The 15,579-nt window shown below is 40.8% G+C and overlaps 2 protein-coding genes across 2 annotated transcripts; one reads left to right on the plus strand and one right to left on the minus strand.

Annotated features, from left to right (window-relative positions):
- Positions 1 to 286: 286 nt before the first annotated feature.
- Positions 287 to 7,718, minus strand: l(3)72Ab (U5 small nuclear ribonucleoprotein l(3)72Ab). Its single transcript, XM_011155919.3, has 6 exons — positions 7,642 to 7,718; positions 7,306 to 7,469; positions 6,645 to 7,164; positions 6,314 to 6,560; positions 5,839 to 6,166; positions 287 to 5,674 (listed from the first exon to the last, which is right to left on the minus strand). Exons 1-6 carry the CDS (start codon positions 7,684 to 7,686, stop codon positions 574 to 576), a joined length of 6,405 nt encoding a protein of 2,134 aa, XP_011154221.1. The 5' UTR covers positions 7,687 to 7,718; the 3' UTR covers positions 287 to 573.
- A 763-nt stretch (positions 7,719 to 8,481) lies between these two features.
- On the plus strand, positions 8,482 to 14,907 carry Rsod (superoxide dismutase family protein Rsod). Its single transcript, XM_011155920.3, has 19 exons — positions 8,482 to 8,689; positions 9,207 to 9,429; positions 9,564 to 9,729; positions 9,812 to 10,034; positions 10,133 to 10,412; positions 10,501 to 10,766; positions 10,941 to 11,124; positions 11,261 to 11,500; positions 11,590 to 11,680; positions 11,891 to 12,135; positions 12,209 to 12,383; positions 12,526 to 12,797; positions 12,944 to 13,055; positions 13,135 to 13,221; positions 13,301 to 13,435; positions 13,546 to 13,820; positions 13,931 to 14,055; positions 14,158 to 14,313; positions 14,392 to 14,907. Exons 1-19 carry the CDS (start codon positions 8,659 to 8,661, stop codon positions 14,469 to 14,471), a joined length of 3,366 nt encoding a protein of 1,121 aa, XP_011154222.2. The 5' UTR covers positions 8,482 to 8,658; the 3' UTR covers positions 14,472 to 14,907.
- Positions 14,908 to 15,579: the final 672 nt, after the last annotated feature.

Consider the following 15,579-nt stretch of genomic DNA (forward strand, 5'->3'; position numbering starts at 1 on the left):
CATAGCCAAAACTCAAACCATTTTAACCAATATATAGATGGCGCGCTAGGCAGATTGTTTATTTAAATATTATATAAAAAGAAAAATACTATATTACTTTAATTTTCATTGCAATAACTGTTCTAATTAATCCTGCGACGACAGAAATCTTAAATAAGATGAAAATATAATCAACGTTTGTTCGACAGTATAAAAAGTAATGTCTGTTTTCCTACTTTTGCAACATGACAATAAAAGAAACGTAACATTAAAGGTATACATACCAAAAAACAGCGTATATGTTGTATTTAAATATAAATTTTATTTTTTATTATCTAACAATAATTGCCGTGACATTTCAGCTGTCTATAAAATCACTACTGCTTAACGAATTTTAAGATACATACAATCTTGATGACTGTGCTCCAATGTCGATTGTTCTTAATAATACAACACAAACACAAGAAATAGGATGTGCTGAATCTGATGAAATGTGAAGGAATGAGTATATTCCGATATTAGAATTTCTTATAATAATAAAACTTTCAAGAGGAGGAAAAAGGAAGGACGTATCAAGTCTTTAAATATTAAGATTTAATCAGAATCAGAACCGGAGCTAGCGTCTGATTCGTACTCGCCGACGTTGATGCTGAACTTATATTCCTGATCGCAGCCAAGATAAGCGTCACTCATAAAGTACAACGTGTAGGAATGTTGGCCGGGTGCAGGTGCGACGAAATCGAGCTTGATCTTGGCTTTCTGTTGCAACGTCAATCGCTTGATAGATAACAGAGAATTGCTCTTTGGATCGCCTATTACCACCCACCAACCCTCCTCTCGTTTTTGAGGGAAGAAGGGCGCGACTACCGGCCCGGTGACTTCGTCTTCACGTTCCAACTGCACGATTACGTTGACGGTTCCGCCGCTGTGCAGCTTTTCCTTATCCTGTACTTCGTATGACATCTCAATGTTAGGATAACGGTTGCAAAACTTGGCCACGTCCGCCATTTGTACGTCGGATAATTGCAGCAGCCGATTACGGTCGTCATCTTCGAGTTCCATTACGTCGAATACGGTCTCCACACCCTTGTCGGTGCAGCGTTTGATGGTGTCCGCGTTAAAGTGCGGAAGTTGCTTCAGATATGAGTCCTTGGACCACATGGCTTGCGTCACCATTTGTGCCAATTCCATAGCAGCGACGGCGGGTGCCAACCATCCGGAGGAGCTTAACACGTCCACGCACGCTTGAATCAGCCTTACAGCTTTACCCAACACCAATTCGGTGTCTTTCTGCAGCTCTGGACCAAGTTGTATTCTAGACAGGTGCGCTTGAAGCAGGAGCTGTGCCTTTACATGAGGATCAGCCATCCTGGCAACTTGCGGTGCGTGCGGCAGTCGCGCCGCCAGACTCCTCAGCAGATTCTCTTCTCTTTGTCGCACTGGCACGCTCTCGTATTCCGCTGCTGCAGAAATAATCTCCAACAAGCCTCGGATCTTCGTCTTATTGTTCAGTGACAGACTGAACAGCTCGATGGTAGCGTAATTGATGTAGTAATAAGCGGCGATCATACCGAGATTGAGAGGTAATGTATCCATCTCGTCTTCCACAGCAACGCACTTGGCTTGCTCCAAGTCGGCTAACGTGCTCTCGACCAATTCGGACAGGTGGTCCGACAGGTGACGATGTGTGACGCCTTGTAGGCCGTAATAATTGGGATTTTGTGTGAGTCGTCGATACAAGAAGGTCCATGTGAGATAGTCAACTGCGTCTTGCTTATTTTCGATCGTCTTGGTCACGATCTCCGCATTGAAGTGGTCGTGCAGTCTGCGATCCAAATGACTCTCTACCGGCAACGGTTCGTTCAGGAACTTCTTGAAGAAGTCTTTCTTCGAACTCTGACACAGGAGCACGCATTTGGCGTCGTCGTCCTCCAGCGGGCGATTGGCACGCGCCACCATCTGCAACACGTCCGTGATCGGGTAGTCCTCATAAGCGTGAGTTTTGCCATTGTAGCACTGTGTGTCCATCACCACAACAAGATGTGAGCTAATAGACAGACCCCAGCAAAGGTCCCTTGTGGCAACTGCCACTTGAATGGCGCCACTGTCAAACAATTGCTCGACTAGACGACGGTCGTCGGCCGACAAACCTTCGTGAAGGTAAGCGACGCCTTGTGACAAGGTCTCCTTCAACGTCTTGTCGACCATACGATCGAGGAACGGCTTTATGTCGGCTTCTTCCGCGTGGAAGAACCGCGACGGTTGACCTTCCGCCGCTGTAAATGTCAGTAGGTCGATAGCCGTTAATCTCGCTTGCCGACGAGTGGGTACGAACACGATCACCGGTTTATGCGACGCGTGGCGCAATATCGCATTGTATACCGGCTTTGCCATGGCGGCCAATCGTGACGCGTTGTGCGTCACGTTTATACCCTGCACGTGCAACTCTAGCGGCACCGGCCGTACAGACGGATGAAAGTTGAAGGTGGCCGCAGCTGGCGCGCCTAACCATTGCGCAGCGTCCTTAGCATCGGCCAGCGAAGCCGACAGAGCTATAATCCGGGTGGGCTTTTCCAATTGCGAGGAGATGTAACGCGCTCGTGAGCACGCCACTTCGAGTACCGGACCCTCCTCGCCGCCGATCAGTTGGAGTTCGTCAACGATGAACAGTTGAATGTTCTGCACGTTCTTTCGTTGCTTCCATCGACGCGACAGCACGTCCCACTTGTCTGCCGTAGTGATAATAATCTGTCCCTTGGCCAGCAGCTTCAGATCCGTGCCAGTTTCACCGGTGAGAAGAACGACCTTGCGTCCCAGCTGTTGGTTAAATTTCATCGCCCAGTCGGCGTACACCAGCTCCGCCAAGGCCTCTTTGCTGACCATGTAGACGCACCTGCCATCCGAATTCTGTGTCAATAAACGCAGCACCGCGAACTCCGCGATGGTGGTCTTGCCGGAGCCGGTGGGTGCGCCGACGAAGACATTGTCGTCGGAGTTGTAGACCGCGTTGAACACCTGCGTCTGAATCGGGTTGAACTGAGGAAAGCGGTCCGCGTAGATGTTTTCAAACTTGGCGTTTCGCAGCGCTGTGATTGGCAACGGTTGCAGATCCAGCAGCTCCGTGGGCGGTAGATTCTTCTCCGGCAGTATCAGGTGCCGGAAGCTCACAGGTAACTGTGTTTCGGCGCCAATCCATCGGTCGGACACGACGCGCAGGAAGTATTGCGGCGGCAATGGCTCGAACACCGGCACGAAAAATTTAATTACATGCTCGTCAACCGCATACTTGGCTTTCAGCAGAAAATACTCGTGATGCAGTATCACCTCCGAGTCCACGTCTTCCACCAATATCCAAAACGCCTCCGACATGCCGTGCACCTTTTCATCCCATTGAAAGTCCGGAGAAATGGTTAGGACGACACGCAGGGTAGAACGTGTGATCGGTTGTATGTGTGTGGATAAACCCAACTTGGGAAACTGATGGACGTATTTGTATATGGTCTTGCCGAGCTTCGGCACACGTATCAGCTCGCCGATCTCGTTAGGCCCGAGATCGTACAGTCGCTCCCACGGGAAATTCTTTTTCTCGATCTTCTTCACGATCTCCTCCGGCATCTTGCGAAATTGTCGCAACGGCGACATCGACTGCCACATTCGTCGATCGATCATCTTGCACAGGGACAGGCACTTATCGGCCAACTGCGCCCAGCCACGGAACAGCACTATCTCGAAGATGGCTCTCATGAGACGCGAAGCGGACTGCGTGACGAACACCATGTCTGACATGAGAGCGAAGCCCTCGAGCTTCAACTGCGAGATGTACGCCTGTAGGAGCACGTTTACCTTCGCGCTCGGCTCTTCAATACTCTCCTTCACTGGGATCGGCACCCGTTCCATCAGCTTCTGCAGTTCCAGCTTCTCCTCCTCGCGCACGTTTATGTTCTTGAACTCGCCGGATAGCGAGAACACGCGGAACAGCTCGATCTCGCTCAACGTGCGTTTTAGCAACTGATTGTATGTCGCCATGGTCTCATGTGTGCAGTAATAGTGAGACGCTATTCTGCCTAATTCGGTCGCTTGGAAATTGCCGGATTTGCGGTCATACTTGATCAGGCCGCTGCGATCCAACCCGACGGCCGCTGAATGAATGAGGTCAGCCCGGTGTAGCTCCAACAACGAATCCTGCTTCAGCTTGTCGTGACTGATCCCGTACAAATTCGGGCAACGCAGCATCCGGATGTAGAGGTAAGTGTAGCCGATCCAAGTAACCGCATCCCGGATGTTCTGAATCGTACCCAACACCACCTCCGCGTTCAGCATGTCGGACATCTTGCTGATCAGCTGAGATTCGATCGGTAGTTGCTGATTCAACAATGATAAGTAATACTGCAGCTCGCTGTGATTGGTGATAAGGATACCTTCACCCTTCGTGTCGTACTGCGGTCGACCCGCACGACCCAACATCTGCAGCACGTCTAACGCGCCCAGCTCCACCCATCTGCCTTTCTCCGGGTTGTACACTTGCGTGCCTTTGATGATGACCGTGTGTGCCGGCAGGTTAACACCCCAGGCCAAGGTTGCCGTAGATACAAGCACCTGTATATGCCTGTCGGCGAAGAGATCCTCCACTAAAGTACGATCGACGCGAGTCATGCCAGCGTGATGAATCGCGAAGCCGTACGGCAACAGGTCCTTAAGCTCTTGATTCTTCACTTGCTCCGCTTCTGTTCGCAACACTTCCATCGACGCGGAACCCTCCCGAAGAAACTGACCCAACGTGTCCTTCTCCAAACACATGTCTCTAATGGCGCGCGCCGTTTTGCCGGTCTCTTTACGTGAATGCACGAATATCAGAACCTGATTACGACCCGCGTGCTCCATAGTTTTTTCGTAGACGATTTCGTTCATCACCTGGAAACGTTTGAGCGCCTTCTTCTCGGTAACACCGATGTACTGTTGCTCTAATGCCACCGGTCGGAAACTATTGTCGAAGTAGAACAATCCGGTTTCCGGTTTAATACGCAAGAACGCCGCGACATCCTGATAATTGGGCAACGTGGCCGACAGGCCGACGAGTCGCACGTCTTCTTGCGTGGTCTCGATGTTGCGAATCGTTCTCGCGACCAATGCTTCGAGAACAGGCCCTCTTTCGTCGTGGAGCAAGTGAATCTCGTCGATAATGATCAGCCGCACTAACGATGTAAAGGTTTTCTCACCGCCTTTTCTGGTTATGATATCCCACTTTTCCGGAGTGCACACTATCACCTGGGTAGCGGCGATCTGCTCTCGCGTTAATTGGTGATCTCCTGTTAACTCGGAGACAGTGAGATTGTAGGTCGACAAACGCTTCCGGAAATTGCCGACCATCTCTTGCACCAGCGAACGCATCGGTGCAACGTAGATCACTTTGAACTCGTCGGCATTGATCGTACCGTCGGCGTTTATGTGCTTGCCGATCTCTCGCATCATGCACAGCAGAGCTACATTGGTCTTGCCGGCTCCCGTTGGCGCGCACAGTAACAAGTTCTCGTCGCTCTCCAAAGCTGTTTGATACAGACGACTCTGTATGCGATTCAACGTTTTGAAACCTTCGAATGCTGGTTGCACGTATTTCGGCAACTGATCGATCGGATGCAGCTTTTCATTCTCCGCGAAAGGTTTCGGCTTCAGAGCGGGTACGTGAACTTCCTCATATCTGTGGATATTTAAACGATATATCAAAATAATATAATACGATATAAAATACGATATAAATACGAAAAATATATATGATATAAAAATTATATCTTATAACATTCGATATCAATTGAAGGAACAACATAAGCGATAAATATCACACTTAGACGTCAGAATATTTACCCTTTTCGCTGTTTGCGGAAACTCCCGTCTGGCAGCTGACATCGTTTGTTCGCCATGAAGTGACTCCCCTGCGCGAAGATCAGATCTTCCAAGTCTATCAAGTTTCTCGTGCCTTGAACTTGACCACCAGGTCCGCCCGTATCCTCGTTCTCTTCTCTCCTCTTACGTTGCGATCTTGCTTCCATAGTTTCATCGACGTCATCTTCGCCCTTACCCGTATCTAATTGACGCAGGATCTTCGCCAACATTGGGTCGTCGTTCATCTTGTTACGGATCTTTTGTCTTTCTGATTCGGACTGCGACGACGCCAGCATCGTACAGTAAGCAACTGTAAATAAAAAAAAAGGAAAACACATTTAAGGAATATTAACAATCCAAAGAATATTTGAAAGTATTTTAATTAACAAATATCATATTCGAGAGAGAGGAACATTTAAAAATTTAATATCAATTTCAATAAATGCAATTTACTCACCTGTGTGCCTATATTTCTTGAGTTGTTTAATGAAGTCAAAGCAATCATAGCCCAACAGCAACACAAGTTGGTTTTCACAATCGCGATCATCGCCAGCATCCTTTAAAACTGCCAACACCTCGGCAGCTCTCGCTTGTGAAACCATCGCATCGTCGTATATCCTGCTTAATCTTCTTTGCAACCAGTATGCGTCAATGTCTAGAGGATGTAGTGGTTTTTCTTTCTTCATCTCTTCTGTTCCACCCAACTGAAAGATGACATAAATCATGATAAATGCACAATATTATTCGAGACTGATTAGTATTAATAATAAATTATAATATATACTTACATTTTCCGCATGAATAGCTCTGTCATCATTAGCCTCCTCACCTTCATCTCCTTCGTCGTCGTTCTCTCGGACTTCTCCATACACATCTTCGTCGTCCTCTTCACTACTTTCTTCAAATTGTACATTAATCCCATATGTTTCATCAATATTCTCATCGTTCGCTGTACTTTTTTCATCACTGCCAAAGTCTGTAATCTTTTTCCCTAGATTTACAAGCAGAGCAAATCTCTCTTCTGCTAACAAACCCAACAAGAGTTCTGTCTCTTTTTTCTTCTCTTTTTCTTTAAGACGGTCATTTTTCAACACAGCCAATACTTCATCAGCCGCCCCACAAAGGATATCACGTGGCTGGTCACCCAGAGCTTCTTGTATGAAACTGAGCAATACCTCATAAGTCTGACGTGTCTCTTGTGTTTTTGGACGATATACAATACCAACCATTTCATCAACACCTTCAGACAGTAATGTTGCACCTTTCATACGTGTGAAGTCATACTGCGCTTCGTCTCGTTTTTGACGTCTGTATAGAGCATTATAAATATTTTATTACCTTAGATTTGTATATACCTCTAACCTTCTACAAGTTACATTATTAAAAACCAAATCTGTTAAATCTTTGTAAAAAGAATAATACAAATTACAAATAACTAATTTAACTCACTTCACTTTTCGTTCTTCCGCCTTTCCTGGCTTGGTACGTTGAGCTCTATCGCCCATACGTGTACCATCCAACTTCCCAACGAGGGACATAACTTCGCCGGTGGCTTCATCTCTGCTGCGTCTCTCTATCAACCGGACGTCAGCTTGTAAAACAAGATTAGAATTCTGAAAGCATTAACGTAAACTTAAGAACACCATACCACTTGTCATGAGCGTGATAATGGAATAGAGTGCATATATATCGTTAACACAGTTAATTAATATATAAAATATGATTGAAAAAATTAGAAAAAACAATTATGTTGGAAGATTAATGACAAATGCGCAAAATACAAACCGCTTTATATTCGTATTGCAATTGACGAGCCGCAGCATCCGCCATGATTGCATTTCTTTCGTTATTAAATGACCATAGAGTACGTATAAGTAAGACCATAGAGTACGTATAAGTAAGACAGTGTACCTACAAGTGAATCAAAATAAGTGTTACAATTGTGATACGTGTTGATTGGTCAATGGTTAAGGGAAGAACCAATCGGTGAAGACCAATGGCCGACTTCTGGTTAGGAACAAAATAGAATTTAAAAGTGGCCACACTGGTTCTTTTCGTAAAATAGGTTACAGAGCGGGAATATTTCATCTAACCATATAATTTTAACATCAGAATATTTAAAAACGTCCAAGATTGCGAGAAGTAACAATATATATGCTTCGTATACTATCTAATAAATACAATGTAAGTATAATTGTAATTAAGTGTAAATTAAATATAAAACAATGTTATTTTTATTGTTACACTCAACAATATTTTTTTAACATTAAGATGTAAAAATGTTAAGACATCATTACTAAAAAAAGTGCATCATTAATCTCTATTATCGTATTTGAGGAAAAACTAAAATTAAAGAAACACACATACATACAAAATGTGCGCGCGTACACGCACACATATATATAACTTGTTAGACAAAATAATGGAGAGGCAGGCAGATAAATGAAGCACGATAATTAATGCAAGCTCTTTTCACTCACCTCTAGTCAAGAATTGAGCTTATCGAAATTGTATCAGTTTCCATTCTTGATTATCGATACTTTCATTTTCAGAGAGAGAGAGAGAGAGAGGTCATCGTTCTCTTCCACTCCTACATTCCCACCAGTTTTGCTCAAGGAATAAGAAAGTAACGGGCCGTGTTACTTCAGCTAGTCGGCCAGTTGTTTCGTCGTTTGTTCGACAGCGATTTCTTAATGTGCAGATTTCAACACGCGCTGATGATATTCACATCTGTTTTACTTAAATTAATGTGACTTGAAAAGCAAAGAAAAATTAAGCATCTTCTGATGTTTATTAAGAGCGATGCGATGGCTTATTTCATTCTATTACTGTGGTAAGTGAAAGCACGTTTTCGATTCCATCGGTGTACCACGCGGAAACAATATATATAATATCTAAATATTGAAAGGAGGAAGAATAGCCGGAAAAGTTGAATTGTTTTATTGTAATATATTTAGAAATAAAAAAATGACAGTAAAGAGTAAAGAAATTAGCGAGTTAATGAGTTAATGGAGAATATATATTTTCTTTTCTTATATATTTGCAACTCTAAAATTTAGTTTTTAATGTGTTTAATTAATTTTAATAAAAATTCCCATACTTTTACTCGATATTTTTTTAAATTTAAATTTATTTGGAATATATATTATTATTATTGGAATATATATATATATATATATAGATATTTTCATTAAGACAAAATTGCCTTCGAATCTTAATGGGAAGGAAGTATAAGTTCCGAATGTTTGAGGAAAACAACAAATCTATCGAGTTTAAATTAGAATAATTGCGAATAAATAATTAAATGACAAAGTGTTAATTGAAAGAATATAGTAGGATATTGTGTGTAGTGACTATCGTGAATTCGCTTCGACTTGCCGCGTACATATCGTCCGGTGGTCTTCACGGCGAGATACGATTTGAGAAAACCGCGGAATCCTCGGTACGAATACGATATTCTCTGAAAGCAACCTTGGAATATCCGGATCAGCAATGGCTTTGGTCTGTCACTCAGTTCCCAGTCGATTATACAATTATCGAAGGCAGATGCGACACGCGACACATCGGGGAAAGGTAACGTACAGAAACAGTACCGGATGTTAGAATAATAAAAATAATGTTAAAGAATATGTGTGTTGCTGAAGAAAAGATTTCTTGAGATCTAGAAGATCATGATTGCTTTGCTCTTCTTCTTCTTTTATATACAGTATAATCGACTTGACGGAAAAAGTCGGGCCTCTCGAATTACCATTGAATCAAACAGGCTCGATAGAAGTCGCGGATTTGTCTTTAACTGGAGAAACGGGTTTGTGGGGAAAAGGTTTAGTGTTGAAAGATACTTATTCACCGAGGACAATATGCGCTTCGATTACGGTAATTTATGAATAGCTATTATTATAATAATGGATATTTATTTTTTATTATTCCATTATATGGTTGCGTGAACCTCTTTCAGGTACTCGAGAAAAATATTGAGAAGTTCGCCCAAGCACGTTTTTACGGTCCCGTAGCAGGAACAGTTTTGTTCCGATGGTTGGGTGGTCAGGTGGGCGACGAGTCCACCGATACGATTATTCATACGAACTTGCATCACGTGTACAAACAAAAATTGCAAACGTTAAATTACACCGAGCATTATTGGAAAATATATGTCACCGACATCTTCGAGACCGGCAAAGGTCAGTATTCGTAATCGTCAGCATCATCGTGATTAATAACGATCGATCGCATTTCGATTACGTCTATCGCTGTTTCACTGAAAATTCTTGCTATTTAGACAAAAACAACTGTAATATCCTTCAAAACGTATTCGATCCAAATAACTTCGGCATTGGAAAGTCTATCGGAGACATCGACGTGCGTTTGGGCAAAGTAAAAGTCGCCGCTAATATGCAGGGAAAATACAAAACTTTCTACAGAGATCCTGAATTATCTCTATTGCCGACGGATCTGCTCGGTCCGCATCGTCACTTATATCTAGTTATCTTTCATCCTGTGCACGAAGATTCGTTCTTAGCCTGTGCTAAAATCAATCATCGCAAACCGATACATGTCAAGTAAGACAAGACTTGCGCTTCGATTTTATTATACAGTATATGATTTTACATGTAAATATATGTGAAATTTCTGATCAAAAATATCTAGGACCGTGATCAATTCACATGGGATTAAAGGGGAGATAACGGCGATCCAAGAAACATCGTTCGATCCAACATGGGTTAATGTTTCTTTGACAACCATCAACGATCTAGAGACCAGACTACGGTATGCCACTAAAGTGGCGTCTTATAGAATACACGAATTACCTCCAGAACCAGCGCGAAGCGTGAGAATTACTGTTGATCCGTGTTTGACTACCAAGAAACTGTATAATCCTTTGAACATCGATGAAAAGACTACTCCACCGGCAGGTAATACAGTTACAACGATCTAAAAATAAGATATGTACCAGGAAATAGCATAAGAGTTAAATTAATAAATTAAAGAAATTAAATTAAACAAATAATAAAAGTTGAAATTATGAGAAACACATGACAATAACGAAAATAATTTTCAAACTCTCTATTGTTTCAATGGAACAACAGGTTTTGGTTCTCAGGATCAATATGCCATCGGTGATCTGTCTGGTAAGCTGCAAGGACGAAAGGAAGGTTCTTATCATAACGATATCTTGCCCGGAAGCGCCAAACTCAGCGGAATCTACTGGGACACGTATTTACCGCTCTCCGGAATTCACAGCATTGTTCACAGATCTTTGGTTCTTTACAAGTAATCACTTATTATGATAAAATACACACGAATCACTTGTACTTATATATTTATCAAATCATATTCTATTTGTAACATCACACAGTGCTTTTATATCACGTTGATTGATGTTGAAAAAGGGAATTTTCATTATTAGATACAATGAGACCGATAACAAGGGCGTGATCCCATGGGTATGTGGTACATTTGCGCATTATATACCGCATACGGATTGGCAAATACCGATGTACACGGCGGAAGTGGTATTCAGATATCCCATAGTTGGGCGAATACTTTTTCGACAGCCCAAGAACGATATCGAAATGGACACCACTATAATAATAGAGAATCTTGTTCATGCAGATGGCAATGCCGTAAACAACTCTGCAGGACACAGGTAAATTTATAGTTTTAATAAAACAAATGAAAAAATGATTTTATACTGATGAAGATAATAGAATTAACGTTGAAAATGTGTCCATTCAGATGGATGGTGCACGACAATTCACCAGGAAAAGACTTCTACAATTGGACTGGTCGGTGTTTGAGTACTGGATTATCCTATAATCCATATAAGGTGTGAATAATTACCGATTGAATTAAATTAATTTATAATTTCGATTTTCTCTCTCATAATTTCTTGGAAATTTAGTTATGATAATCAACGTGCATTGGTCTTAAAATAACAAACTTTATCATTTTTTATTTCGAGTCATTTTCTTAAAGTCTCTCGGGTACGTATGTGAGACTTGAATCTGTTATTTATGAAAAAATAAATATATTTCAGGTGGACTGGAATCCAGATAAACCTTGTTCGATTTCGGAAATGTCTTTATGTCGCTTAGGTGATTTAACAAGACACGGTACGCTCGAAATTGCTGGTAGAAAGCTCTACGCCTCGAAATTGACTCGACGACTTTTCACGGACACGATGCTGCCTTTATCAGGAGCTCATACATTGTTTGGCAAGAGTTTAGTTATTTACGACGACCACGGTCCGGTTGCACGAGGAGACCGATTGGCTTGTTCCATGTACTTGTGTAATAAATAAGAATAGATCAATATGTTAAATTTTGTCACGTTAAAAATGTGATTATGTTTTTAGTATTGGTGGAGTTTATCGACGTAAAGCAGTAGTTAGAGATTGGTTTGGAAACGGCGAACAAATATCTCTGAAAGGAAAATTAGAGCTCTTACAACAAACCGAATACGACATCACGAATGTGGAAGTGTCGCTTGAAGGCCTTGCTGGAAAAATGAGCGGTTATCACATACACATGGTAATTTAAAATCTCCTAAAATTGATTAAGATCTTGCGCTACCATTCATTCGCAGATTCTTTTCCTCTTTCTTTCTGTAAATTTTTGGGAAAGTTTTTTTTATCGATTTGAGTGTAAATTATAAATGTTCGTTTATATTTAGACACCTGTAGAGTACGATTTGGAATTTCCATGCGAGGGAACATCGCTCTACGGGCACTGGAATCCGTTAGATGTTAATATGAGCAACGTACTAGCGGCGGAGGAGGGTACGCTGGATCAATATGAGATAGGTGATTTGAGCGGAAAATTTGGTCCTTTGGATAACAAGAAGAAATATGTATCAATATTCAACGATACGATGTTACCCCTGTTTGGGCCGAGAAGCATTCTGGGACGTAGTGTAGTGATTCATAAGAAAGAAAAGAATTTGAGGTAACCGATTTATAATCCGTATATTTGTGTATCTATATATTAAAATTAAGAAAAAATCATTTATTCTTTCTTCGTACAATCTCTCTATCTCCATGTTACTTCGAACAATTGACACATTCCAATAAATTTTTTATGTTTGCATTCAGATGGGCATGTTCTACCGTAGAGAGAGGATATTCCCCGAACGATGCTAGTGAATTACGTGCTATTGCATCGTTCCATCATCCGCACGGCTTTTTGTACGGTTACATAAAAATGGTAGCTCGATCATAATTGTGCAAATCTTACCGAGAACACACAATAAAAATTCATATTAATGCGCTATTACCGGTTGCAGACGCAGCTCGTATATAAGGATGGCAGTCAAAGCGAGACGGTAATCGAAGTGAATCTACGTCACCCCGGCAAACACGATCGCAATATTGTAAGCGTGAATTTCTAAGAAACAAATCTCTTGTATTACGGGCATTATGTATTTGTTAATTACATATATTTGATTTTAGACGAGAAATCATAATTGGGCGATATACGTAAATCCTGTGGGCGTGGACGCCGCGGTGAAAGTGGAAAATACTCGATGCGTGGCAGGTGGATACACATGGAATCCCTACTTTACTCAATTAGCTGATCCGTTAAATGTAAGTAATGCAAAGCTATTATCCGTTGGATAAACTATTACTAATCTACACTGCATTTAAACGCATTAAACATTTTGTACGTATAATAATTATTTTTAATGGTTGATCAGGATGATCTGTACAGACAAGAGTGCGGTCCGGATTTACCACTACGATGTTATGTTGGTGATATATCGTCTCGTCTAGGGCCCATTAATATCGGAGAGAAACGACAAGTATTCACGGATCAAAATTTCCCTCTGGGTGGACCAATTTCCGCGTTGGGTAGGTCCATCGTCATTTTCGACAAGGATTTTGGCACCAATAGGTATTCCTGCGCGAATATCGAGCCCGACAACGATATCGTGAAGTACGCGAATATCAGAAAACCACCGCGTTTTGTGGTGTAAGTTATTTTTTTTACAGGTGTTCAAAAAAAGAATATAAGTTATCGGATACAAAATTTATCATGAATTTAACGATAAATGCATTCGTTGATTGAAATCTTTCACGTAGGGCGCAATTTTTGGAAGACGTGAGGAAAGTGATGGGTATTCCCGAATGGATGCTGTCTATCGACAATAGAAAAACCAGAACATTGCACAATGGCGCATGCATTCAATTTCTTCTACATTTCAAAGGTAAATATCTACGATGACATGTAACTTCATGACTTGTTACAAACGTACAATTTGATTATAATTTCATCTTTACTTCACTTAATAATGACTTCATTTATACAGGTCCAATTGCCAATATATTAGAGCAAGATTTCAGCAAACTCATATCCACCGGTAAGCTCGATGCTCCCAGTTTATATATTCCAGGATACATAGCGACAAAAAGGAAAAGTACCTTAGGACATCGACAATGTGGCGTACGTGATCCGAATGATAAAGGTAACGTCGCTTAATTTTTATCATATGTGAAATCAAACTATATATCGACCTAAAAATAATTAAACATATTTATTGTAGATTTCAATATTTATCGTAGCGCATCCAACACGCCGCTACCGAAAATATTTCTATTGTCGATAATCCTAATTTTTATATAAATTCTAATAATAATTTTGTATATTTGAAGAATTTTAGAAGAATCGAAAATATAAATGAAGTTTATTTCATAAGTATGTGATTTTCTTGAAATAGACATGACATAAAAGTTAGAGTAATTGGATGGACAATCGACTTTATTATGTAACAATTACCAAGCAATTAAAAAAAGTCAGTAATAATCAGATTAAATTAATTTAAAAAAATGAAACTACATAAATTCGTCGCATGAAATTAAAGCGCTCTTTTCTTAATAAAAAACTTTTAAATTACGTGTTAATTACGTCATGCACATTATTGCGATTCATTAGATTACTGTTCTTATAGAGATCCAATCAAGTGTGTAACGTAATACGAATGTCGATGTATTGCGATATTCGAATCTGTATTTAAATAGATTATTTACTTGTACATAAATAGATGTACGTAAATTGCATCGTTAAATGTTTTCGATGTTTGCTCGTATATATCATATATATATATATATATATATATGTCCCATCATATACAGAGATATTATGCCAAGACGGCCGTGTCTGTAAAGAAATTTACAATTAAAGATATAATGGAAAAGAAGTACTATAAACACGTTTTATTACTGTAAATACGTTTTGTAGCGCACTGTATTGTAGCGCATGATATGTACGGACATACTATATGCATTCTTGAATATGTCGGGCAGTTATTTTCAGCATCCACGTGCTTCCGATATCACGGTACGAACTGCAAGCTCGACCACGAATAGTGATCGAGGTATGCTCGACAAATTGGTACACAGGAAACCATAATTATGATATCACAGTACATGGTCAAAGTACTTCTATTGACAATTGATTATTATTAATTTTCATCTGCATTCGACTTGAATCGACCTGTTGGTTTTCCAAGTTTTTAATAAGTGATCTTCCCTTGTAAAATTTTTGAATATTTGAATCTTTAAATTATACACTTACGTGTTCTATATGATATTTTAATCAAGTATTTATTCTTTTTTGTATTATATAAACGTCTTTTTATATAGCTATAAATAGAACATTTACATCCAGTTGTAAGATGTATTAACATGTTTGGAGTAACAGATACAGAATTGCCGTAAAATATAGAGATAGG

Source organism: Harpegnathos saltator, unplaced genomic scaffold (genome assembly GCF_003227715.2).
Source record: "Harpegnathos saltator strain DR-91 unplaced genomic scaffold, Hsal_v8.6 scaffold240, whole genome shotgun sequence".
Lineage (NCBI taxonomy): Eukaryota > Metazoa > Arthropoda > Insecta > Hymenoptera > Formicidae > Harpegnathos > Harpegnathos saltator.